Source organism: Rattus norvegicus, chromosome 14, assembly GCF_021556685.1.
Source record: "Rattus norvegicus strain SHRSP/BbbUtx chromosome 14, alternate assembly SHRSP_T2T, whole genome shotgun sequence".
In the NCBI taxonomy this organism is placed as follows: Eukaryota; Metazoa; Chordata; class Mammalia; order Rodentia; family Muridae; genus Rattus; species Rattus norvegicus.
In genome coordinates, this window is record NC_141547.1 from 61,872,321 (window position 1) to 61,900,314 (window position 27,994).

The window sequence follows — 27,994 nt, forward strand, 5'->3', positions numbered from 1 at the left end:
ATATCTTCCATCTCTTACACAAGCTTGGTTTTACTTGACCCTCTCCCTCTAAATTATATCTTTTATACAAACTACAATACTACAGTTGGTTTTTTCTTTCATTCCACTGTCACTCCTGTAACTTGCCAAGAACTTAGTTCATAACCTCCTACTTGACTTCCTATAAAATATGACCTACTTCACATCAGCTCGTTCCCCACACAGTTCATCCAAGGGGGCTCTGCAAACCCTAGGGGGCACCTCTACAGATGCAGCAAGCTACTCCATCCCCATTCTGCAGTTAGCAAACGGGCAGAGGAAAGAGAGCATCTTGGAAATAATCACAAAGCCAAACGCCAAAAATAACAATTTTTAGTCAGTCCATGAGAAAATACTGCCCCTAGCTGAAATAACATGAATTTAGTATTAGGAAGCTGCAAAATGCAAACTAGTGCTTGCTTTCAAGCCAAGTCTTATTTCTAAAAACTGAGTGAACCTCAGAATTAAAACATTTAAGACCTTTAAAACACATTTTTTTCTAATGCCGAACTCAGCCTTAATGCCAAAGATTATCTAATGAATCACACCCGGCAACAGCTGCTTTTTACTTTTTTATTTCACCCATTTAAGAGACAGTAGAAGTAACTTTTACATGGACTTAACTGTTTAAAATGGAGTGCCGAGAAGTATGTAATAGACCGATTCCTTACAAACATGTTGGAGTAATAAGTTTAAAGCTGAAATAGTCAAATACTTAGAAAGTTTCCCAGCCACCGTTCATTTATATGTCCAAATATCCTGCTAAGTTAAGGCACCGTTTTTATTTCATGAAAATTCTTACACTCCTCAGCCTTCTGGCTAAGATAAAACTATAAATAAAAGTCTCACATGCATAGAAACAACACAACTCAAGTCGTAAAGCTAGCTTTATGGTGTCTTTGCAATCATTCTTAAGTGCACAAATCACAAACTACACTGCATTATTATTATACAGCATTTGCACTATGCTCACTACCAGAACCACTGAGTGCCCACTTTTAACCTCCAGTTCTGCGCTAAGTATGAGACAAATGCAAATTCTCACAACTTTATGTATTGTTCACAAAATGTGGTTTAAACTGATTACACTATTAATTTTAATAACTACGTTTTTTAAAACCTTCCCAACATGCCAATAGTCCTTAGACTTCATCTATGTCCTCATCAGCAGTCCTTTGTGTACAACTTTATGAAGCTGCATATAATTTTATGGGTAATTTATCTTCTGAAAGTAGTGGTCAACTAGTAGAAAAGAATTTTCTCAACAATACATTCAGTATTAACAACAACCCTGATACAAAAATTCAGGCTATTAGTATACAGTACCTTACACCACACGCCCAGCCCATCACCCAAGCTTTTAACATTACCATAACAAGAAGCCAAAAACAACTTAATGCCCCTGTAACATAAGGAAGTACCTTTAAGATAACCAAACTAAAAGCTACCAGTCTTTGGCCTCCTGTAATTAATGCATTCCACAAAGATTCTCAGAGCAGTATTCTTCAAACCAAAACTGTGTTCTGGTCTTTGACACCTGATTCCCAACGTCGGACTAGGAGTTGTCACACATCCACAGATGTAAAAAGCACAAACTACATACTCAAACTGCAAATTCAAACAATCATAAATGGTAAACTCATTTAAATTATGATGAAGCAAGCCAGTGATCAAATTCCCAAACCAGATGTCTCCTCCCAAAAAGCAGGAGTAGAAAAATCAATTAAAACTGTAGATACAGATTCCAGGAAAAAGGTAACTTCTCCATCCCAACATTCACAAATTTTCAACATCAAAATTCACTCACCTCCTATTCACATCAAACGCATATCCACTGGAGAATATCTGGAACTATTCTCCAACACCAACAAGAAAAAAAGTACCTTTGAGCCTACTTATAACAGTTTTAAAATATACCCTCCCATCAACCCTCAGGTAACCCAGGTGAAACGCTACTGCGGATGCTCTTGGCCTGGGCCGTCAGAAGCCAGTGATGGGAGAGCAATAGCCATCAAGAAATCTAGATCCTTTTCCAGCGCTACTGTTACCAAGCAAAACAATCACGGGCCCAGAAAGATGGCAAAGAAAAGTGGGATCGTTTTAATCCCAAGAGAAAGGCGGACGGGGGTGGGTAGGGGTGTGATCCCGAGAAAAAGAGGTGCGGGGGGGGGGGGGGGGAAGCAGGGACGCGGAGGAGCAAACTTAAGTATCCCCAAGCATCTCCCAGACTCAAACAACAAAAGCAAACCGTAGAGTCTGTGTGCACTTAGAAGCACCAGATGGAGTCCCCCGGGCTGAGACAGTTCAACAGACAGACACAGTGGGCAGTGGATAAATCAAGCAAGCAGTGACGCGAGGGGAAGGGGAGCTAAGAGAATGAGACACTACATGGGGGAGACAAAGCCTCTGGGGGGTGACTAAGGACCAAAGAGAAAAAGGTGAGAGGGGATACACACGAGAAAAGACAATGGAAGAAAGAAAGGCAGGAACCTGGTGCCAGGGCTGTGGCAGGTCACCCGGCTACTGAGGAGAGGGATACAACAAAGGGGCACCGGAGGAAGGACAGTGGAGTGGAGGTGCAGACGGGATGCGGGGCGCGCAGCAGCTCCCACATATCGCCTAAGGCGGCGAAACAAAGGGCCGGGGGCAGAGTCGCGGGGGGCAGCGCGCAGAGACAAAGCGCTCGGGCGCCCAGGGCAGCGGCTGGGCGGACAGGCGACGCGGGCCACAGGGAACAAAGCTGCGCTGGGATCCCGGCCAGGCCCGCCAAGGAGGCGCGCGGCGGGCACGGTGCCCACGGCCCCGCGCGCCGGCCGCACTCCGCCCGCAGCCGCCGGCCTCGTCACCGCCCGCCCTCACGCGCCGGAGCCCGCTCCACCGCGGCGCACCAAGAGTCCCGCACCACCCCGCGCGGCCGCGTCGCCGCCCGCGCCGCCTCCCGAGCCCAGGCGCGCCGCGCAGCCTCGGCCCGCTGCCTACCGCAGGCAGTCAGACGCCCGCAACTTTCCCGGTTCCCAGCACTCGCTGCCCCCTCAGACTTACCCTGTCACAACAGGCGCCATCTTCCACAAACTCTCGCCAAAACTCCAACCCTCGCGAGATTCCCCCCGCCGCCTTTCCCTGCTCCTCTCCCCCGCCCCTTCCCTCGGCCTCGCTGATCGCTGCCACCCGGCCCCCGCGCCGTCTTTCCCTGCTCCGCCGCCGCCAGGAGCCAGCCACCTCGCGCCGCCCGCGGACTAAGGGATCCTGTTCACTGCCTTCCCTGGAAACCTACCCCGACGATGGAGCATGCGCAGGCCGCTCCTCCGCGGACGAGCCCTTCGTGTAGTCCATGGGGAGCGCTCCGGTTATCCGGGTTTTGGGACGCGCCCTCGGGGACGTACGTGGAGACTGAGGAAAACCGGAGGGCATTACTACGGGGACCAAGACTAGAGGGGTCAGGAGGCGGGGCCCAAGGGCCGGGAGGAGGGGTCCTGGGAAAATGTGAGCGTTTCACAGGCCTAGATGAGACACCTCCTCAAGTGGGTGTTTTCCAAGTGGCTTCCCGCTCGCAGCGGGTTCCCAGCCCTTTTCATTCATTCAGACGCTCACTGGACACCTCCCTTATTCTAATCTCCGTATCAGGTGCCGGAGCGGTGAGGACCGGATCTCTGTCCGGTCCCCGTGACCTGCCAGCGACCGTCTTCATTCATTTGCTCCTGCACTACCCGCACACGTGGTGAGATAGGCATGACTGCCGCGTGGCCTGACCCTTTCCAGAGCTCTGCAGGCGAAAAGCTTTGGGAGCTAAAAGCTCTGTGGCTGTCGCCGCTTCTCCCCGATGGGAGACGAGGTCATCCCGAGGTCAGCCTCTGACAAAGGCGCCCCCCAGATGTCCACCTTGCACCCACACGCCAGAGCCCCGAATGATTCTCCCCAGAGCCACCACTACGAGCCACACTTCAAGCCTAGGCACTTGGGAGCGAGCTACCCGCCGAGCTCCGGCTGCCTAGGAACTCAAGGCAACAGCCAGCTTGCAGGATGGAGGTGTAGGTGCAGGCGTGTAGGTGACCGCCTAGAAGCAGCTCCTCCGGAGGTGGTCTGACCCTGTCGCCCGCTGCTTGCCTGGAACACCTCCTAGGCAGGTGGAGGCCGAGAGCCCAGCCCCTCCCCTCCCCTACCTGCGATCCTCCCTGCTCCCCCTCCCGGCCCTTTGCTTTCCAAGAGATTCCCAGCTCTTGTACTGCCTCCCGCAGGGAGCCACAAAACCCGGAAAACTGGACTAGACCGCCCGAAACCCTCTCCGAAGCGCCGCAGGATTGGCGCGGCGCGCTCGCGCCACTGCGCATGTGCGCAATGCGGGCAGCCGAGTCTCACGCTACACCTCCTTCCACCGCTCGGCTCAGACACAACACGGGCCGTGGGAAATTTCCTAAACCTCGCGAGAATGCGCTCTCCTACCCACCCGCGGGCGGCTGGTCGTGCGCCCTAAATCTCGCGGAGCGGGGCCCCGACAGGTGTTCGTCTCGTGCGGCTCCCGGCGCGCGTGCCGGGGCGCGAAAGGCAGGGTCGGGCTGGCCCGCAAGGCGGGGCGGTGGGCGTGTGGCGGGGAGCGGCTGGCGGAGGCCGTCCTGGCACACTCACGCACGCGCCAGGGAAGCTTCCTGTCGCCCTCCGGAGCCTGGTACTTTCCTGAAATGTGACAGACGCGGTGCCCCCCGCCTCCGGGAGCTGACAGACAGCCCCGTGTCGGCTTTGAGTCATACATCTGAGTCACCTAGTCTGGCCTCCACTTCACTTGCTTTACAACAAGTTTGGATTCCCTTAACTGTGCTAGCAATGGGTGGTTTTTTCTTTATAGTGTCTTCGATGGCTTTGTGAGCCGGGCAAGGCTCCGGGAAAGCTGAGCTTGACGATCTCACACGTTTGTATTGTGGTACGAGGACACGATTTAAATATCTACCCCTTAGTCTGTCCTACATAGATACCAGTTTCTGTCTCCTCTCTCCCCCATATGACTTAAAGTGCCAGTTTTGTTTCCTTCCTCTTTCTATACTTTTGTAGTAAGCATCCCATTTTAGGTACTGTTTCATCAGATACGTTAGTGGCTGCTGTTCTCCACGCACCCTTCTTGAATTATTTACTTGCTCAAGAGGTGTCAGAACTTTCTTCAGTCCGCCACTTTTCAGACTGGTGTGGTGCTGTGCAGGACTAGTATCTTGCTGTCATCATGCACCCACAAATAAAGATTGAACTTTGACATTTAAAGGACAGTGAACCCTCTAGTAGCTAATGTCTCCTGGTTGAAATCAAGCTTTGCTTTATAAAGGTTTATAAGGGTATGCAATATGCGTTTGCCTGTTACTTTGATTATTTACTTGACGTTTTAAAAAAGACGTATGGCCATTTAATATGCTATGTCAAAACAAGTCTCACCCAGAACAAGAAAGTGCTGCAGAAGTAAAGTGCCTTTAAACATTTCCTCAGAGCCATGGTCATCCCAATGAATTTAAAACCTAGTGTGGTCTGTGACACTAATGTTGGACCGACGGCCATGAGACCTTGGAAAGCCTTGTTAGTCATAAAACTAATCTCAACTCATCAGCTCCACCTACAGTGTTTTCTCAATAAAGCCAATTCCTTTGCTCTCACAGAAGGGGACCTTGGAATTACTTTTGCCTTTTTATATCGCACATCCTGGATTCCACCAAGGAAAATCATGCTAGTCAGATCTACTAGTCTGTTTTCTAATCAGTAATATGTAAAGAAAGGAAGCTAATATTGCTCCCAGCTTTGGAGGGTGCAGGAGCAAATGATGCTAACATCTGTTTGACTGCCGCAAGTCCTCCTCAACAGATGGTGTCACAATAATAAAAGTATGTGCAAACAGAAGAGGTTCACATACACTAGAAGATTGGAAACCAGAGGCAGAACGAGAGCCAGGTTCATTCTTTTTAGAACGACTCTTTTTAAAAGATCAAGTTACCTTGTCTTTTTTTATATGTGTGGGTATGCATAGGCCACAGCACACGTGGAGGTCAAAGAACAACTTGCTAAGTTTATTCTCACCTACTATGTGGGTTCCAGGGATCAATCTTTGGTTGTCAGATTTGATGCCCTGATTATATGCCACTGGGCCCAAGTTCTTGAAAATTCAACCACTTCTCACGTTACTACTTTGAGCTCCAAGATTGTGCTAGCTGCCTAACTCTCCTGACTGATTGATTCCCACGCTGTCCCTCCCCTTCCTTTACTTGCAATTCTAGCCTGCTGCCCTTCTTGAAGCTCAGGGGGCAGAGTAGGCACTCGAAACTCCAAGCCTGTGTTGTTTCCTTGAACAACAGTGCTCTCCCCTCACACATATAGGAGGAAGGAAGACTCTTTAAGTCTTTAGGGAAATGTCAGACCCTGGCCAATTTCTGGCCATCCTTCCCAACAGTGATTCGCATGCTTTCTTTCATGCTTTGTTTCTCTGTCTTCAAGCCTCAGTCTCCTGGAACATCATCTGAGGTGAGGTAGGTAGTCATTTGCAGGAAGAATGGAGGGGAGATAGGTAATCTCTCAGGGCAGAGTAGAGATGATTTTAAAGGATGAAAGGAAGAATATTTGAAAGTGGTGGTGGAAGGGGAGCCCATTTAGAATTAGACCAGTAAATGGGGCTCTACTTTTAAGAGTTTTTCTGCTCTTCATGTGAGTCCCTCAGGAGAGAAAAAATTCTTTTAATGGACAATAAAGAAAAAGACACTTCCATTAGTGGCTCGTGGGATTAAAATTATGGTTTCATGTTGGGGTCCTCTCACTTCAAGGGGAGACAACCCTGAACAGTTTCTAACAGAGTTATATACCTTGCAAACAATTGGGGCAAAATTCAAACAATTGGGGCAGAATTTGCACAATGGTAACTATGCAGGGTACTATTATCACTTGGTGGAGCGAAACAACTTTCAGATTGGACCCAGTGTCCCATTCAAGACTTTCCCAAATTGGGGGAGGGGGAATCAGTTGGAAGCCATAGGTAGCTTTGTGTGACAGTTTGGCTCGTAGCTGCTCCAGGAACTAAACCAGCCTTTTTCTTCATGGGAGGGAGGGATCCTTGTGCTTGGAGGTTTGTGGTGGGAATTTTCCCACTGGCCCGAGGTTGGCTCTAACTCTTCCAAACGCGTCACTCAAAATAAAACTTAAAGAATTGACAATAATTTACAATAGAAAACATGTCTCTCCCAATCTGTTCCCAAGCATTTCCTACTTAAGGCAAATATTATCCTAAATCCTGTGCTCATTATTGTTCTAAAATGTAGCTTATTATATGTGCAATTTTGTATATTCTTTTTTTAAAAGTTCGTATATTCTCAAAAGGTACATAAGTATTTTATTGTTTTATGTGCAGAGAAAGAGCTATATGGTGCAAAGCTGGAGACAGTTTGCAGTTAATATCATATTGCTATGATATGTCCATGTTATATTGATATGTCCATATTATATTGATATGCCCATATTATATTGATATGTCCACATTATATTGCTCTATATTATTCATTTGGATCACAGTATTTCACCGCGAACATGCATCTCTCTATTCATTTGTTTTCCTATTGAAAAGTATTGTTTCTTTTTCCATGGTGTTGATGTAGTGAATAATGATGCTTTCAATGTTTTCATTCACATTTTCTAATACATGTTCAAAATAAGTTATGACTTGTATCATTTTTCTCTATTCAAACTACAATAAAACCTATAACATAAAAAAATGGTCTCTGTGGAAATTGCTTGTGTGTTATTTGTCACTGGGTGTTAGTCATACAACTAGGTGTGGTTTATGCTACAAATATACTAACTTATTTGTTAAGTTGCCTGTATGTTTCTGCACTTCTGATGGTCAAAGAAAATACTGGGAGCCTCCTGTCTATCATTAAGAAATGTCTTTTTCTTACTGTTTTTCCTGTATTTGTATGACTGAATGCATGTACGTAGAGACATAAAGACTGGCCATACTCACCTGTCACTTAGTTTGAGACAGGGTCTGTTGTTTTTCTTGCATAATCCAAGCAAGCGGACCAGTGAGCATTCAGGATTGTCTTGTCTCTGCCTCCCATTTTCCCATAAGAGTGATGGGATTACAGTTGCTAGACTTTAACATGGATTTGGGGACATTGGACTTAGCATTTTTATTCACTGGGTCTTCTCTTCTCAGCCCAGGGTTTGTTTTGCTTTGCTTTGTTGTAAACCAAGAAAAATTGAGGAATGTAATAGTATGTACCTGTTTTTAGTAAAACCTACTCTTCAGGTACTTAGGTGTATGTTTCAATAACAAGCAAACAGTGGTAGATACTATGTATACATTTGCAGATACTATAGAAAACGGTTGTAGGAACAGTGTAATAGTATGCATCTGCGAAGTCAGAACTACTTTTTATATACTTATGTGATAGATAGAATCTCATAGTTTCAACAATAAGCACATAGAATACATAAATGTACACGCAGTGGCCTATTTGTTTCTAGTGGAGCTAGCTTCCCTCAGAGCAGCCTCTCCGGAACCTTTGAATTTGTGCCAAGTGCATGTATTGCCTACTCAAAATATAGAACAGAGGAAAATAAAAGAAAATGTAATAAATGTTCAATAAGGAGAGGGAGAGAGGGAGAGCACACTTGCTTTTCTGTTCCCTTCACTGCACTCCTTTTCCAATAGACATTATACATACATGTGGTATGCCATCTCAGTGGAATTAAAATGGAAAAACTTCTGAGGACCCAGCTATGCCTCTCCTGGGCATATACCCAAAAGATGCCCCAACATATAACAAAGACATGTGCTCCACTATGTTCATAGCAGCCTTATTAATAATAGCCAGAAGCTGGAAATAACCCAGATGTCCCTCAACAGAGGAATGGATACAGAAAATGTGGTACATCTACACAATGGAATTTTACTCAGCTCTCAAAAACAATGACTTTATGAAATTCGTAGGCAAGTGGATGGAACTAGAAAATACCATCCTGAGTGAGGTAACCCAGTCACAAAAGAACACACATGGTATGCACTCACTGCTGAGTGGATATTAGCCCAAAAGCTTGGAATACCCAAGAAACTATCCACAGATCATATGAAGCTCAAGAAGAAGGAAGACTGAAATGTGGATGCTTCATTCAGTCCTTCTTAGAAGGGAGAACTAAATATTCATGGGAGGAAACACAGGGACAAAGATTGAAGCAGGAACTGAAGAAAAAGTCATCCAGAGACTGCTATCACTAGATGAGTGGATAATGAAATCGTGGCCCATATACACAATGGAATTTGTTCAGTCACAAAGAGAAAAGAAATCATTAAATATGCAGGCAAATAAATAGGTCTGGAAAATAGATTAAGTGAGGTAACCCCAACTCAGAAAGACAAATATCAAATTTCCCATATATGACTCCTAGCTTACATTTATACATATGCATATAAGTGGGTACGCGTGTGAGCACACAATATGAAACTAGAAAGAATAGCAGACAAGAGGGGATGGGGATTTAGCTCAGTGGTAGAGCGCTTGACTAGCAAGCGCAAGGCCCTGGGTTCAGTCCCCAGCTCCGGAAAAAAAGAAAAAAAGAAAAAAAAGAATAGCAGACAAGAAAAAGGGAAGCAGAGCAGGGCAAACAATAAGATACATGTGACATCAAAATGGCAAGGTGACTAAGAACTTCGAGGTCATGGGGAGGAGGAGGGTAGGAGAATTAGCAAAAATAAATTTTGTCCGAAAATGTTGTAAAAAAACCCTATATTGTCTACATGAAAATTAAAATGTTTTAATTGTAAAGGAAAGGATAGGGGCTGGAGAAATGTCTCAGGGTTTAGGAGCACTGGCTGTTCTTCCAGAGGACCTGGGTTCTGTAAGTCCAGCTCTAGAAGATCCAGTACCTAGAGGCCTACAGAGGCACAGTGCTCACAAATGGTGTATCTACATACATTCAGGCAAACTGCCCACATTCATTAAAAAAAAATGTTTAGTGTACATCCTAAAACTCTGAGTGAGTGAGTGAGTGAGTGAGTGAGTGAGTGAGTGAGTGAGTGGCCTGGGCAGGTGTGTACAGCAGACTATCAGAACTGTGAAGCATGCTGATGCAGTGGCCTGACCCAGGCTTGGAGAGTTTAAGATACGGCATCGCCTTTCCCCAGAAGTTTTCATTTCAGGAGTGATGGTGTATTGTTTATTTTTATAACCCAATAAATGAAATATTTAAATAGGAAAGAAACGAGTTTGGAAGTCCCTGAACATGTGTCCAGTGGGCAAGCAAAACAGTTAGTGGCTCATTAACACATGTAGCATTCAGTGTAGCTTTTATTCATTCCCTCTCTCTCTCTCAATAGGGTGTCACTATGGAGTCCAGGCTGACTGGAATTCACTGTAAATCAAGCTGCTTTTGAACTTCTGAAAAGCCTACTTTTGCCTCCCAATGAGGCTAATGCTGCTTTTATCCTAAAATCAAGTAAAATCAAGATTCCCACATTCTCTCTCTCTCTCTCTCTCTCTCTCTCTCTCTCTCTCTCTCTCTCTCTCCATTTTCTCTACTTATTTTATGTGCACAAGCTCTTTTTCTTCCCCCTCCCCTCTGCCTCCCTCTCCATGGAGGCTTCACTGACCTCCTGTGAGATCGGTGAGCCTGCCAGAAAGCTAACCCCAAATAAACCTGCCTTTATATACTTAAAAAAAAAAGATTCCCACATAAATGAACCGTACTCCCAGCACTGACCTTTCACAGCTATAAGGCAGTACAGAATGATTTTAACCTCTAAGGTCTGTCTCTCCCCTGTAAAATGTAGATGATGGTGCCCAACTCAGAGAGCTGTTCCAGGGACTCAAAGTATTACTATTTGTGAATAATTGTGAGATCAACTCAATAGTCCAAGGCTTATATTCTTGCCAAAATCCTTCTAAAGCACAAAGTATTCTGAGAATCTCAAAAACCCATTTTAAGATAGCCAAATATCCAGAGAAGTGTTAGTTTGTCCCTTTAGCATATCCCATTCGGAAATGGCAGTTATTTAATAATTTAATATTATTAAGTTAAGTATTATTTAATTTCAGAATGGCTCACATGCCTCAAGTAATTGAGAAAACCCACTACAGATGGGTAGTGCATACCTCTGAGTATATGAAGTAGGGCATCCTGCCATCCATCACATGGAATGGGGACTCTACCTAAAAGACTTCCTGGAGGGTAGGGAGGGGATAGCTCAGCTAGAATGAATACCAGACTACCATGAGGACCTTAGTTTAATACTCCAGTACCCATGTAAAATCTAGGCATCCCCCTCAACATACACACACACACACACACACACACACACACACACACACACACTCACGCACGTGCATACACACCTAGCTGGGAAGGAATTGGCAGAATGGTTCCTAGCTAATCTAAGGGAATCTGCAAGTTCCCCATTCATAAAGAGACCCTGTCTCAAAATACAGGATGAGAAACAACTGGGGAAGACATCTAATGCCAAGCACTGTCTTCTATGTGTGCACACATGCACACACAAGCATGTACACGCATAGCCTATTTCCCATTCCTCCTCACACCTCCCTTGTACTTACAGCATCATCTCTATTGTACCCAAGTGTATGTTAATCGAATTTACAGAACGTTGAAAGTGTGCAGGATGTTATTAAACCATGCAATTCTATAAGGAATGTGAGTTCTAACTCCAAGATTTAAAAAGAACAAGGAGAACGCTGGAAGTGAGTCACAAAACGGACGAGCTTCAGGTGAACTTGAGAAAAGAAAACAAATACCCACCCTTTCTTTCCAGTTACATTTGAGTTTTCACAAGATTCTTTGGCCCTAGCAATTTGACTTTTTTGTGGGCCTGGTTTACTTTTTGCTTATTGCTGAGGTTCAGCAATGCTAGGAAGCAGGCCAGTTGCTCTAGCTAAGTGTAGCAGGAAAGGAATCAAGTGTGCACTTGGTGCACAGCATGTGAGCAAGGCTAATGATCTGTCAGAGTTTTCACAGCAAATTAATAGGAAGAAAATGTTCCCAAGTATGATTGATTTATTTCATTCTTTTCATAATAAGTGATATAAAGGCAGTTAAACACTAAAAAGTAAGACCACGGGAATCATAAAACTCTAATTATCCATTCATAGAGGCATCTATTTAAATTCTGACTTCCTAGGCGTTCCCTTTCTGTTGTGTATCATATACTGCACTAGTTTAGGGGTTTGCACTATGTCAGTGTTAAATGTCCAGTTTGAAGAAACCCCTGGTCCACTGTAAACGGGTTCATTTTTTCCTAATCTGCAAATGGGAATACACAGTTTGAAATATTACATGAATTATCAAGTATTTGAAAAGCTTCTCACCCCTACCCTAAAACCACATTCAGTTTTCTGAACCCTTTGATGGACGATCACCTCCATTAGTGTTTTATAGCATGCATCCAACCTAGATCATTGTAAGCAACTAAACAGAAACAGCTGTCCTTAAGTGAGGCCATGGCGTTTCATTTTCAGTTGGTACATTTGCTTTTGAAAAGTCGACTGTTGGGGGGAGGGTTGGGAGGGGAACACCCATAAGGAAGGGGAGGGGGAGGGGGATGTTTGCCCGGATACCAGGAAAGGGAATAACACTCGAAATGTATATAAGAAATACTCAAGTTAATTAAAAAAAAAAAAGAAAAAGAAAAGTCGACTGTTGGGCTAGGGCTCCGTATGGGCTCAGCAGCTAAAAGTGCTCATCCAGAAAGTATGAGGATCCCAGTTTGGGTTCCCACAAAATCAAGTGAATGCTGGCCCATCAGTAACGGCTCACCTGTAATTCTAACTTCTGAAGGCAAAGCAAGGGGACCCCACAGCAAGCTGGCTAGGAGATTGGTTATAATGGTGAGCTCTGGGTTTGACTCACAGACTTCACCTCAAGGAAGACTGTAGAAGAACAATAGAGGGTGATTCCTAACATAAACCTTGGGCCTCCACATGCATGTGCATGTGAAAGCACACACATGTGTGTATACCTTCAATACAAACAGTCACATGCATACACAGGAAGAGTTTTTTTTTTTTTTTACAGGGTAACTGGCTATAAAGCAAATCATTATGATAGAAAAACAAGCCTTACATCTCCTTCTCTGGTCTGTATTATGACTAAGCTTCTGTCCTGAAGCTCTTTCTCACAGTTTCATGGCAAGCCATTCAGAAAGGCTTTAAACCTTCTATATCGTGTCATAATGAGAGGCATCAAACTGTGGCAAGAATTTTGTGGCCAGTATCTTTGTCCAATATGGACTAAGTAATAAGAAACTTAATCTCAGACACATCTATTCAAGCGATAACAGATATCTGTCAAAGTCATCAAACTAGCTGGTCCCCTCCTGAAACATCCCTGCCAGAGTTGTGTTGTGTGTGTAGCTGTTGACATGCAATTTCAGATATTAACCACATTGACTTGTCATGATATTAATATGTAGGGGTTTCTAAAAATTATTTTTGTATTTGTTTTTTATGTATAAGGGTGTTTTGCCTGCATGCATGCCTACGCACCATGAATGTGCCCAGTGCCCACAGGAAAACAAGTTCTAACATCTGAGCCATCTCTCTCCAGCCACAACATGTAAGAATATCTGTTTGTTTGGTTTTGGTTCTTCAAGACAGGGGTTCTCTGTAGCCCTGGCTGTCTTGAAACTCACTCTGTAGACCAAGCTGGCCTCAAACTCAAAGATCCACCTGCCTCTGACTCATGAGTTGCTGGGATTAAAGACATGGTCCACCACACCTGTCCTACATGTAGGGATTTTTTTTTTACATGTAGGGATTTTTAAAGATATTTTTATGATTTTTTAAATTATATAGGTGTTCCTATGGTCCAAGAGTGTTTGATTCTCCCTTGGACCTGAATTACAGGCAGTTGCAAGCTGCCTGATGTGAGTGCTGGGAATTGAACTCAGGTCCTCTGGAAGAGTGGTACATGCTCTTAATTCGCACTGTCACCAGCCCCATGTAGGGATTGTTAGAAGGAGCTCTTGAAACCTTTGAAAAGGAAAGGAAGGAAGGAAAGAAACAGAAAGAAAGAAAGAAAGAAAGAAAGAAAGAAAGAAAGAAAGAAAGAAAGAAAGAAAGGAAGAAAGGAAGGAAGGAAGAGAAAGAAAGAAAGAAAGAAAGAAAGAAAGAAAGAAAGAAAGAAAGGAAGGAAGAAAGAAAGAAGGAAACAAAGGAAGAAAGGAGGGAGGGAGGGAGGGAGGGAGGGAGGGAGGGAGGGAGGGAGGGAGGGAGGGAGGGAGGAAGAATGGAAGGAAGGAACAAAAGTAAGAGCCTTCAGTGGTTTTCAATTGACCTGTGGATAAATCATGAGAACAGTCATCCTGATACTCAGTATGCTTGAAAAACTTCAGCTCCAGCTACCGACCTGGTCATTAGAAAATGTATTAGAGAATTGACTTAAAAGAATCCTTAAGGACTGCATTAGGATTTATAACTGGCATGGCCCTATGTAATTTTTGCTGCTTAAATGATTATTTAAATTTTTATTGTGATTAGCATCCTGTAATAGGTAAAATAAATTATACTGAAGTGGAAGGAATATTCCACCAGTGGAAAAAAACATTTCTTAAGCTCGTAACTACAAATTGCCTCCCTTCTAAGTACTTTGGAAAGATTTGAAAATTTATTCATGCCTCTTTTTTTCTTCCAGTTTTCCAAACACGTGGCCTAAACTCTACCCTCAGAATTACTTTTGACTTCACTGAGAGTTATAAATTACCGTCTGGGAAAAGCATTTGGCTCCTCGTTTTCAATGTACTCTCAATTTCTCCAGTAAGGTTCTTATGAAATGCAAATCTGGTGTTCATCAAGCAGTTATACCTACAGAGAGCATCATATTTTCCCTCGCCAGCAAATCTAAGCCTTTTATTTTTAACTAGCATGGCTATATCTATATTTGCATGGTACTTTCCAAGTTCCCAAAATAAGCAATAATCATAGAAGGCAAGAAGAGAAGGACATGAAAACCCGAAAGATAACTTCTGAAGAATGGGTTCTGTGCAGAAGCATTTTGTTGTATGCAATAGAAGGTTTCCAAAAGGATGTGTGCCAAACCCACAAGTGTTTTCTGTTCTAAAAGATGCCAGGGCTGAACCTGTGGCTGGGTAGTGGTAGAGCACTTGCCTAGGTATAGACGAGGCCCTGGGCTACACCCCAGCAGTGCAGTAAATAAAGAATGCATGCCGTGGTATATAATCTGCGAGCTCAGTAAGTGTCATTGCATCTTGTCCCAGGCCCTCAGAGGAACATCAGTCATCTCTCTCTGTCAATCTTCAGCACAATGCTGAGAGTGAGGACCTGTCTCCATTTTCACAGAATATTCTCAGAGGATATGATTCATGCTCATTATACTCTTAGAAGTACAATCGATGACCCAAGGACGCTTCTTCATTTAGGAACTACATTATCTTACTATAAACTAGCAGGAATAGTTAATGTCAACATTGTCATCAGATTATAAATATCTATTTATTTGCTGTGTGTGCACTCGTGAGGTCATATACCAATGTGAAGGTCAGAGGACATCTTTCAAGAGTTAGCTCTCCCTCCCTCCTTCCACTTTGCTGTTTCTGCTGCACTGTGAACTGAAGGTCAGCCGGGCCAAGTGACTTTCCTGTCTCCATCTCCCCACTTCACCGTAGAGTGTCTGGGACCACAGGTGCACACCATTGCATCCGGCTTGACTCCGTGACTATCAGGGATTGAAATCAGGTTCGGATGCAAGCACATTTCTCATGCCGAGCCACCTCACCAGCCCCAATCTAGAACTTTAACAAGTGATGTGCAGAAGTGCAAATGATAAGGGGAGGCCGGAAATGTGTATTTTTAAAATTAGCTCTGCTTTTGCTTTAAATATGTGAACTAATAACACTGAGAAACAGATGTCTGACAGCCAAAGCAAGAACACGGACCAATGCCCATTTAGGAGGGTTTGTTGTGTTGTTATGTTTGCTTTTGGTTTTGGTTTTGACTGTGTTGGTTATTTAAAAAAAGTATTTCCCCAATATCTTCATGACGAAAAATATATATCAATAGTTCTTATAAATAAGGACACAAAAGCTCTTATAAATAATTTATAAATATATAAACTATATCAACAATAGCTCTTATGAATAAATGGATAAATAAATAAATGCTCTCAGCAAAGTACTAGCAAGCACCCATAAAGTATGTACAAACTTGTCTGTCCTCAACCTACTTCTAGAAGAAACCAATAGCCAAGCCCATTCTTGCAGTAGAAAACTGAGGTGTTCTCTATAGCACCAATAAGAAGAGTAGGGGAGCACATTCATCACATCAATGTTGGGTGGAGACCCAACATTGTACAGAATGCTCTAACCAAAGCAATTAGGCAAGGGATGAACGTATGACAGTTGGGATGATTGCTGGAAACAAGCTCAATATACAACAGTCAAATGTAGTCGATGTGTTTGAGGGTTGGGGGAGGTTGTGGGGGTTCAAGACAAGGTTTCTCTGCGTAGTCCTGGATGTTCTGGAACTCGATCTGTAGACTTGGTCTTCCTCAAACTCAGAGATCCTCCTGTCTCTGCCTCCCATGTGCTGGGGGGGTTAAAAGCATTGTCTGGCTTAGTCAATGTATTTGTAATGAACACTAAGAATGCAATTAAGAAAATATTGGGGCTGGGGATTTAGCTCAGTGGTAGAGCGCTTACCTAGGAAGCGCAAGGCCCTGGGTTCGGTCCCCAGCTCCGAAAAAAAGAACCAAAACAAAAAAAAAAAAAAAAAAAAAAAAAAGAAGAAGATACTCCAAGCTAAGCATACTAACATATGCCTGCGACTGTAGCACTTACAAGGCTGAGGCAGGAGGATCTTGAATTTACAACAAATAAATAAATCCCATTTCTAATAGCATCAAGAAGAATAAAGTATTCAGGAACATTTTTTTTAAAGTTTAAGGCTTGTAATCTGAAAACTACAAAACAGCACTAACTAAAAACTCCAAGAGAGCCAAGTAGAAAGACATGTTGTGTTCAAGGATGCTGTCATCCAGGTGGCAACGTTTCTGACTGAGCCTCAGGGTTAATGCAGTCCTAAGCATATGCTTTGCAAAAATTGACAAGGAAATTTATAAAGAATCCACCAAACAAAAGAAAACAAAACAAAAAAACAAACCAATCTTGAAAAAGAAGTTAGGCTGACATGATCTCGCTTCAAACATACAAAACATACTTAAGTCTGTGTGGCCCTGGCATGAGAACAGACATATAGAGAAAGCAAATCAGAAGTCCACCGGTCAGCCCCCACATTTGCATTCATTTGATCTTGAGAAAGACTTCAATGAGAAAACCAAGGCCCAGGGATAATTGGGTATCTACATGCAAAAGAGTATAACTGAAGGCTGGAGAGGTAGTTCAACTGTTACTGAGGAGGACCAAATTCCGTTCCTCACTCTCATGCTGGCTGGTCAGAACCATCTGTAACTCCAGCTCTTGGGCATCCAATGCCCTCTCTTCTGGCCTCTGCAGTCTCTGTCTCTGTCTCTCTGTCTCTGTCTCTCTCTCTCTCACAGACACACACACACACACACACACACACACAGCATGCATATACACAGAGATATAGACGCATACACATAAATTAAAATTTATGTCTTAAAAATCAGATCATATGTCAACATAAAGTCCCAAACTCCAATCCATGAAAGAAAGCATAAGGAAGATCCTTAGAAGTCTGCATTAGCAATGGTTTCATAGCTATGATGTGAAAGCATAGAAACAATGAATCAGGGAATGGTGGCACATAGCTGCAATCCCAGAACCTAGAAGGTAAGTGAAGACAGATCAGGAGTTCAAAGCCAACCTGTGCTACATAGCACATAGCCAACCTGTGTTATGTGAAAACATATCTCGAAAAAATAGAAACCAAGCAACAACAATGAAAAGCAAAAATAAATTAGATTTCATTCTAATTAAAATCTTTTGTGCTTCAAAGGATACTCTTAAGACAGTAAAAGGGGGGTTGGGGATTTAGTTCAGTGGTAGAGCGCTTGCCTAAGAAGCGCAAGGCCCTGGGTTCGGTCCCCAGCTCCAAAAAAAAGAACCCCCCCCCAAAAAAAAGACAGTAAAAGGAAGGCTAGGTAGAAGTCTCAGTGTTTAAAGTGCTTCCTAAAGCAAGCCTGAGGCCCTGACTCCAGGCTTGGCACCCATGTGAAAAGCTAGGAGTCTATAATCCCAACACAGGTTGATTCTGAGGCCTCACTGGTCAGCCAGACTAGCTGAAAATAGCAAGCTCCAATTTCAGGGAAAGTCTGTCTGGAAAATAATGTGGAAGCTACACTCATGAAATGTCATCAACGTGACTGACTGCCTAAGCCAGACATGAATAAGAAGGATATTAATGGAATGTTGCCATGGAAAGGGGATTGTTCATGAGGCCTTGATCCTACACAAAGAACTACAGGCAACTGAGGAGTGTTAAAGCAGGAGAAAGTCTTTCCCAGAAAAGAGCCCTCACATTTGGTTATCTAATACCAAGTGGCCAGCTCTAAAGTCATGTGCATACAAATATATGGATTGAGTAGGTTGTGTTTATATTATCTAGTAACCTGTGAGTGTCTGTCTGTGTCTGTGTTTCTGTGTGTGTGTGATAACAGAAAAAGAAGCCATGAATTTGAGAGAGAAAACAGTATGTGGGAGACGTTGGAGAGAAGAAAGGGAAGGGAGGGGAATGGTGTAATTATACTATAATTTAAAAAAATAGTATAATAAAATAAAAATTAAGAGCTCTCAAGTTTATAGACTGTCAAAATAATACCAGTGCTATTTATTCAACTTTAACTCTAAGAACTATGCCAGCGCAAAATAAATGTGTCAATATTTTCAGTTACACACTAAGGAAAGGTGGAGTGATATTGAAGAAGACACATGCCATTCTCTGTGCTTCACATGCCAGTGCACACACACACATGCATATACTGCACACCAAAGAAAGAGTGACAATTAAGTCTCACAGAATGGAGGAAGATATTTTGCAAATGATTCCTTTGATATGAGCCTAGCAGAGAGAATAAGGCGAAAATTCTTAAAACTGAGTAAATAAAAAGACAACCCCAACAGGTGAGCTAGCCCAGTGAGTAAAGGCACCTGCCAGGCCTCAAGGCCTGGGTTCAACTTTCAGTGCTCACCTAACAGAAGGGGTGCACTGCCTCCCTCAAGCTGTCCTCTGACCTCTACATTTGTGCTGTGGTGCACACACATGCACACACACACACACACACACACACACACACTTGCACATGCACGCACATCTTTAAAAGACAATTCAATTTTAAAATGGGCAAAGAGAGCCTAGCGATATAGCATGTAGGAAACCTGAAAGGAGGAAGAGTAGACAAGCAGAGAGGAGGGAGAAGACAGTGAGCTGGAAGTGTGACTGGTGATAACCCTGGCTTAGAGTGTGCAAGGCCTTGGGTTTAATTCCCAGCACTTCAAAACAAAAGGACACAACAAGATATGTTTTCCCCCAAATATACAAATACCTTTAAACAGACTTTTGTGTTCAGTGGCCTCAGCAGCAGCATTAGTGAGATACCACTTCATGTTTACTAAGAAAGCAACAATGAAAAAGAGATAAAGACAAGAACCAAAGACTGACAAGGCTAGAAACCCCATACTCAGCTGATGGGGATGCAGAGCAATGCAGCCATGTTGAAAACACACTGGTGGTTCCTCAAAAGGCTAAGACAGGCTTTCTAAATGACTCATGGAGTTCATGCTCAGGTATGAAACCAAAGAGAACAGAAAACATGAAGTACATGTCCATGCAGAAGCATAAATGTTCATGGCAGTACTATTAATAACCTCTGAAAATGGGAAACTATAAATGCATACTCACTGATGAGTCCATAAATCAAGTGCGGTATGTCCAGAAAATGGATTATTAGGCTACAAAACAGTTAATCACTGATAGTCATTACAAGTGCCTAAAACCAAGCTGTGTGTAAGAAGCAAATTACAAGAAGATACACGGTATAGTATGACTCTAATTTCTGGAAAATACAAGTCTGTACAGTCGGTAGATTAATATAGAGACAGAAGACTGGCTGTCTAGACCAGAGGGATATGTAGAGACAAAGATACACATAGACATAGACAGAGATATATAGAGAGGTAGGGAGGGATGGATGGATGGATAGATGGATGGATGATGGATGGATGGACAGATGATTGATAGATATATGATTGATATATAGATAGACAGATGATAAGACTATACAGGTAGATAGATAGATAGATAGATAGATAGATGATTGATAGATGATAGATTATATAGGTAGGTAGAGAGATAGATACATAGATGATTGATAGATTATATAGACAGATGATAGATTATATAGCTAGGTAGGTAGATAGACAGATGATAAATTATATAGGTAGATAGACAGACAGACAGATGAGATAGAAATAATAACTACCACATGGGACAGGACTTGAGTCGGGGGTGATAAAATTTGACTGTAGTGACAAGTGTACAAGTGTGAACATACTAAAAATCATCAAATGTGCCGTTTTGTCTGTTTTGTCTTGTTTAACAATGTTTCGTGAACCTCCAGGCTGGCCTGGACTCGATATTGCGTGAATCTGATTTGAACTCCTGATCCTCCTACCTCCGTCTTTAGAGACCTGGGATTACAAGCACATACCACCACAGCCAGTTTATGCAGTGCTGGGCTGGAACCTTGGGCTTTATGCATGCCAAGTGAACACTCTACCAGCTGAGCTGTATCCTAACCTGAACGTTTACTCTAAATCGCTAAATCATAAAGCTTGGGAAACAGACCTCACTAATGTCTCACTACTAACGTTGTTAAGAGGACTGGCCAAAAACAATAGGAGAAAGGAGGAAGACAGGGATACTCATACTTCATTCAATTAAATGATTTAAAATCTCGTTATGAGCTTTGCCTCGATGGGACAATAAATAAATAATGGAATGAACTCCACAGAAAGCCCGTGAACAGTCATCACTTTGTTGATCCACCCCTGATTCTCACACTAAAATTGAGAATGTTTTACAGACAGGCTCTTTAACATCTCTGATGTGGCAGGATCTTATTTGTGTGTGTCCTATACACGCACCTACGGTGGAGTCGGAGGTTGGCCTCAGGCACCTTCCTCCATCTTTACCTCATTTTCTGAGACAGTCTCCCACTGAACACAGAACTCACTGACTTGGACAGACCTGCTGCTTAGCAAACCAGGGATCCTCCATCCTCTGCCTCCCAACCCTGGGATTACAGGTCTGGGCCATGCACCAAGACACCTGGCATGGAGGTGCTCGGGATAGAATTCAAGTCCTCAAGCTTTCTTGGCAAGTGCTTTCTTGATGGAGCCATCTCCCCAGCTTATCCTTAATAAAAATTAATGGGTGGAATCATTAAACCTTAGCTTAATTCGAGTGGTTTTATAGGACATGTTCTTTGTGGCTCCTTCTTTCTCCCTAAGACTCCTGTGCCCCCTTTTAAGGAAGTTATGGCTCAGAGAAATTAGGAAGGAAGTTATGACCCAGAGAAGTTAAGTAACTTTCCTAAACTCACACACATGGTTCCGGACAGTTCCAGCTTTAATGCTGTGTTCTAGCTTTCCTCTGTAGCCCGACCACTGTGTTCTAGCCTTCCTTTGTAGCCCGACCACTGGGTGCTCAGCCGGTGCCTTCTGTATGTCTCTCTCCCACCTTTTATCATAGCTGAGAGGACTGGGGGTAGGAGTAGGGGATTTAAAGGGCAATTGCAAAGTCAGTGTGCTAATGTTGCCTTGAAGACTATGTCTAGGCTACTCCTGAGAGTGGGCGTTTCTGGGAATGAGGGACTAGGAAAGGAATGGCATCAGAATCCCTATGGGAAATGGAAGTCTTTTTTTAAATAAGGAAGGCAGGTAGGAGAACAGAGTACATTTAAAGTTCTACCTGGAATTTAAGATATTCTGGAATCCAGAGACCTTTGCATTTCATGCTTGACACAGCCTTGCTCCAGGCCCGAAGAGAACGCTCAGAGCTTTTTGACTACAGTTTCCTCGGGAAGGATATTTTTCAACTTTCTCCTCTTTGCTGTTCCCTCTGCCAGTGTACACGTCTTTAAACGCCTTCTTTGCAAATGTATTCCTTTAATCTTGTTTTTTAAATTGGCCTTTAACTTCAGCACATTCCATTGAGTCCCAGTCCGGTCCCAAAGTTGCTTCTAACAATGCTCCAGTTACAGGGGGAATAAAACACTTTTTTAAAAAAAAAAATGACAATTACATTTTAAAGGAGCAATATGTACATATGGAACAAAAATTTAAATTTATAGAAAAGAATATTTGTATTTGCCAGGTTTAGCAAATAAAAATACAAGATATAATTTGAGTAAACACCATGTGCACATTTAGTGAGGTGTATTTGTTTATCTATCTATTTATTTATTTATTTATTTATTTATTTTTACCTTAGAACAAGATCCACATGGTTGAGATCAAAGACATTTTCTTCGATTTGGATATAATTGGGGTTGTAATCCAGGCAAGCACGGATTTAAGCCTACTATATAAAATGTGCCTGAGGTTTTCCAAAGAGGTACCAGAGCTTACACTTGGTCTAAGTCATAAGGGACTGGTGACTCATCACTTGCTAGTGAGATGTGCTTGGTGCTGACAGAAGTTGAGCTCTCTTCCAAGAAAGGGATTGAACATGGTTTTAGACTTTGAGGAGTTGGAGTTTCTTGTGCAGATAGTCTGGAGAAGCTAACAACATTTCAAAGGTCAACTGGAATGTGAGGAGACGTTGTCAATAGCCCAGTCAAAGGTTCGTGTGCAGGAAAGTCTGGGATCTAGTTAACAGTAGTTTCTTAACTTCGTTTTAAGTGCCCAGAACCAATGCTATCCCACTTTAAATTGTCTCTTCCTAGACGATATATATTTATCCCATGTGTTATTTGGTGTACACTTAAACTAAAGTTATTTGCTGTTTGTCTCATCATTTATTTATTTATTCCTTTGTGTATTTCACAACCAAGGGTTCAACCTAGAACCTCACATGTTGCTCAAGTCCTCTACCATTGAGCTACGTCTCCCAACAGCTGAAATGAAAGTTTAATATTGTTTTTATCCGGCAAAACTCCATGAACAGAAAAGCCAGACTCCGGTCATGTTCTTCTCCGAAAAAGAAAATTCTATTATCGGTTTTTTGAGTAACATTCCCGGAACATTCTGCCCCACCCTTGACTGGAATTCGCTCTGTAAACCAGGTTGGCTTTGGACTCAGAGATTTGCCTGCCTCTGCCTCCCAAGTGCTAGGAGCCACCACACTCAGCTTTCAGGAATATTCTGTAACCTACTTTGGTTTCTAGCAAGCAAAATTATCAGTCCCAGGGCAGAATAATCTTCCACTTATAGTAATCAAAGAATCTGAAGGAGAAAATTAGAATGATGCTGCATTTAATCATGATTTAACCTAACATAAGATTAGGTGCAGGGGAAGAAGGCCAGATTTTAGTTGTTGCTAGTTGGGAACTTTGCTTACATGCCTTAACTTCTGAGATCACCTGTCAGTTGGGCTATGAACCACGATATTCAGCTAACATCTGGTACAAAGCAGACACATGTAGATCGGTGTAGCCCTGGTCATCCTGGAACTCGCTCTATAGGTCAGGCTATAGATCAATAGATACTTATCCCTTCCTGACTGGATGCTTTAGGGTTGTTTTTCTTTAAAGGTTATCGGTGAAGATCTCTGCCTAGGACCAAAGGTCAGACAAACTCACTCTATCTCAAAACAACCTGAATTTACCATCAGGCAGTTTGACCAACTATGCATGTCATTCAAGAAACTGATGGCCTCATTTGACTCACCTCCCTTCATCTTATTGAATTTCCCCCTGACATTTATTAACTCAAAAGTAATATGTATTGGATACTTACTGCGAGACAGGAACTGGGAGACAGGGCTAAACTGGAAGTGGGCTGGGTGTGGTGGGCTGAGTGTGGTGGTCTGCGACTTTAGTCCCAGCACTCTGGAGGGACAGATCTCTGTGAGTTACAGGCCAGGCTGCTCTACAAAGATCCAGGACACCGAGAACAGCATATGACGTATGTATGGGATTTTCAGTGATGATAAAAGCCATGCAAGAAATTAAACAGGATGCTAGGGAAAAAGGAAAACTCACTCTACACAGGCTAACTAGATTTGTAATAAAAAATTCCCTTTCCCTACTGGTGAATTTGACTCAGTTAAGGTGAGCAAAGCAGTTTAAGACTGTACTCCAACAGGAAGGTTGTCAGACACATAAACAGAAAACAATAACCTTCAATTTCAATAAAATCCAGCACTCGGTTGATACTATGCTCTTTCGTGAGGTATAGGTTTGGATAGTTCTACTCTTCTTTGGTGAAAGCAATGTGAGAAAAGGAAAGAAATGCAGTAAACCCTGACCAACCATTAGCTTTTGTATTACAGACTCCTTTGATCGAATGTGCACACCCCACACACACCCCCACTCTGCAAGCATCAGATGCTTTTTATCCTCATTTGAGAAGTGAAATGGGAATCCAAAATTCAACTGATTTATCCTGGTATAACCAGGTCAGATGCAGACAAAAATCAATGCTGGAGATGTCTAACGATTCTGTGCAGAGCTGGCTCCTTGGAATGGCATGAGGTCCTGGGTTCAAGCTCCAGGACTTCAGAGAGGAGACAAGGGGTAGCAGGGAGAAGGAAGGACAGAAACAGACACTAAAGATGGTTATCTTCTCTCTGAGGCCCAAACCCTTCTGTACCATTTCCACAGCTTGCCAAACCCTCCTTTTGCATTGTAGAACCGACTTTAAGAAGTAGTAAGATGTGCGAAGGACCTTGGACATAGCCGCTTCACCATGGCACCAACTCGGTAGTTGCGAGGCCCGGCTTCATCGCCTTGCAGATCACATATTGCCCGTGCTAACACTCAGATAATTATCAACCCCTAATGGTGATGAGCACCATATTCTAAAGCAGCCTCGGCTCTTCTGAGAAGACGCTCACTGTTTCCTGCTTGTGCCTGGTGAGCTTCACGGAGCTCCTAAGAAGAACCTCTACTTTACTTTGTCCCTCCCAGAGATATGCATTTTCACGATGATAAAAACCCAGTGACCTATGATGCTAAATTAGTCCACCCAGGCTTCTCAGAATCAAGTATTAAAAACGAAACCGAAGCATCATGGAGGTGGGAAGGTCGACTCATTAGAGTAGGTGATCCTGCCAGTTCCTGTAGAGCTCTTCTGAGTGTAGATGCTATTAAAAACAGGCACGAGATTCACAGTAGATCTCCAGATAATGCTGTTCTAAACAATTTTTTTGAAGAAATGAACTCATAGACCATTAAAATTTACTGAGGGCTAAAAGAGAAATCACAAGGTTTCCTCATGTTAAACTTTGCTGCGGAGGTAAGGAGCCAAGAACCATTTTGAAATGACTCTGACTCAATTGTTCTTCACTCTCATGCCAATGTGGGGTGTGTGTGTGTGTGTGTGTGTGTGTGTGTGTGTGTGTGTGTGTGTGTGTGTGTGTGTGTGTGTTTGCACGCGCGTGTGTTCACATAGGCTACTGCATACACTAGCAGGTTCTCTGTAGCTTCCTTATCCTACCTTTTCTCTTTGAAGCTTGACCCTGCAGCACAGCTGGACTCCATCCTCCTGCTCCTGACCTTTCCCTAGCACCCTTCCACCTTGAATTGGTCTCCACTGTTATGCTAAAGATCAAGTGCCAAGTATTCAACTTTAAGCTTGAGTGTATTTGAGTGTATAGAGCATTTATAGGCCAGAAAGTTTCCTCCCAATGTTTGTAGTCAACAGATATGAGTGGTTTTAAAAAGATATTTTTTGGGGCTGGAGCTCAGTAGTAGGGTGTTTACCTAGTATGTGAAAAGGCCCCTAGCATGAATTACACACACACACACACACACACACACACACACACACACACACACACACACTCACTCACACACACACACCACTGCTTCCAATAAACAGAGTCTTTTTAATAGCTCATCTTCACGGACTGTCAAGGGATTCCTTTCTTCTGGAGACCACTCAACCGCCATGGAATTGCACTCTGCTCGTCTACAAAATCCCCTGTAGGGTTTGTGAAACAGCAAGCCATAATCCCCTCACGAAAACACACGCTGGCTATTTGTGCTCGTACTTGGGCCAAATATTACAATTGTTTCTGGATTTCGGCCACATTCCTCGCTAGATGGTCATTTGGGAGAGTTTGTTTATAATGTGTGTTTTGAATGAAATTTTAAAATTCCAAGACCACAGGATGTAAGACTCAATTGTGGGTTAAACTTCATTTTGCATTCCCCCCCCCCCAAAAGAGGACCTACTTACCACAGTGAACAGTGAATAGAAAACAGGGCAAAGGTATGTTTTTGGTTTTGTTTCGAGAATCAGTATTTGAAAGAATATGAGAAGCACATGCTACCTTTAATGATTAGGGAAAGTTGTTTCAAAATGGCCTGTAGCATTCAGTTGTTGGTTCAGGTGAATTAAAGCATTAAGCGAGTTTATAGAAACCAGAACAAAGTTTCTTTAGCGCTTGTGCGAATTGTGATGTTAAAATCACAGACAAAACCCTTGAACTCCAAGATTGCATCTCCCTCCTCACAAAGTCAGGTTTCTTGAAGTGAGTAGTGGAACAGAACTCATTTAGATGTTGAAAAAAAAATTAAAGTATAAAAGCTTTTATAGGACTCTTTCTTTCTATTAAATTCTAGGCTTTTCCTTTATGGTCTTTGTTTATTTTCTAAGCCGATGCTAATTTGGGAACCCTCTGAGATTTTATGAGAAAAAGCAAACTTTTAAATATAAATTAAGGTTTGAGTGCAACTTGAAGATCTTTTTTTTAATGTTATGAATGATGGACAATAAACTGGTATGTCTGGCTTTTATGATTTTTCTGCCGGGCACCTCAGCCTTTGACATTTGGGTCTACTGTTTACTTTCTGGTACTTATGAGGTACCAAAGCAGATGAAGCGCTTGGAAATGAAGGGCCGCATTTCTAAAGGACACCTTGGCCACCTCTAGCGGATGGATCTTCTCCGCAATCTGCTTCGGTTTACTTTCTCTCCATAAGTCGTACGTAAGTTCGCACGCGCGCACCAGCGATTCCTATGACATAGCCTTTCTGGAATTCCATAAACACAGGATATCCAACATGGGCTAACCACTTGTCTAGAAAAGAAAATAAGCAGACGGTTGCCCACAGAACACAGCTTACATTCGGGCAGGCGAGTCCGCCAAGAAGCGATTGCATTGAGTCTCCGTATGAATGATACCCCGGCCTGGAAAGCAACAGAGTTCTTTGCAATGGCTGTTTCTTGTTAACAGAATGAGTTACAGCCTCCAAATTAAGGGCTTATTTTCTTGTGGACCTTGATCTTCGGAGAGGGTGTTGTAGGGAACCACGGCAAATACTGTTTATCTTAGGTACAAAGGAAAATACTCAGGAAAAAAATGGATTAAAAACAATAAAACAATAAAATAATGTAATATTTAATAAAATAAACCATTTGCTATCAGATGGACATATTTAGCTGTTCACCTATGACAAGCCTCCTTAAAGCCTTTATAAAACATGAGGAAATAAATACCATTGACTAGTTTTGAGCTTAACCCAGTCCTAAAAATAAGAACACCAGCCACAATTCCAGGCTTAGCAGCTAGCTTCAATAGTGGAGTTCTAGGCTAAAGTCTCCTCTCAGCTACTTAACGCTCTAAAATAGAGGGGGTATGGGGGTGGCAGTGCTGCCAGAAGCAAGGCAGGTAGGACTTGACAGCCTTGCATTCCTGTAACTACAGTGGGAGATCACTGTGCTAAATATTACTCACTTTCTCTGTTCTATGGGTGGAGTCACTGAAACCGCCAATTCTAGGGCTCAGAAGATGGTTCCTGTAAACGCAGCCTTTAGCCTTCAACACGTGGGGGAGACATTGGTGGAGGA

General features: G+C 43.0%; 1 protein-coding gene across 10 annotated transcripts in view; it reads right to left on the reverse strand.

Moving 5' to 3' along the window:
• The window catches only part of Rbpj (recombination signal binding protein for immunoglobulin kappa J region), a 184,696-nt gene that overhangs the window by 60,545 nt on the left and 96,157 nt on the right, over positions 1-27,994 (reverse strand). The window contains exons 1-2 of one of the 10 annotated variants that reach the window (XM_087584288.1): positions 2,998-3,095; positions 1,826-1,869 (exon numbers count right to left, since the gene is read on the reverse strand). The exons of 2 other annotated variants lie outside the window; for them this stretch is intronic. Coding sequence is in view for 2 of the 8 variants with exons in the window: in XM_087584280.1 (XP_087440406.1) it covers positions 3,293-3,429 (137 nt within the window). In the remaining 6 variants the exon portion in view is untranslated. 10 annotated transcript variants of the gene reach the window in all.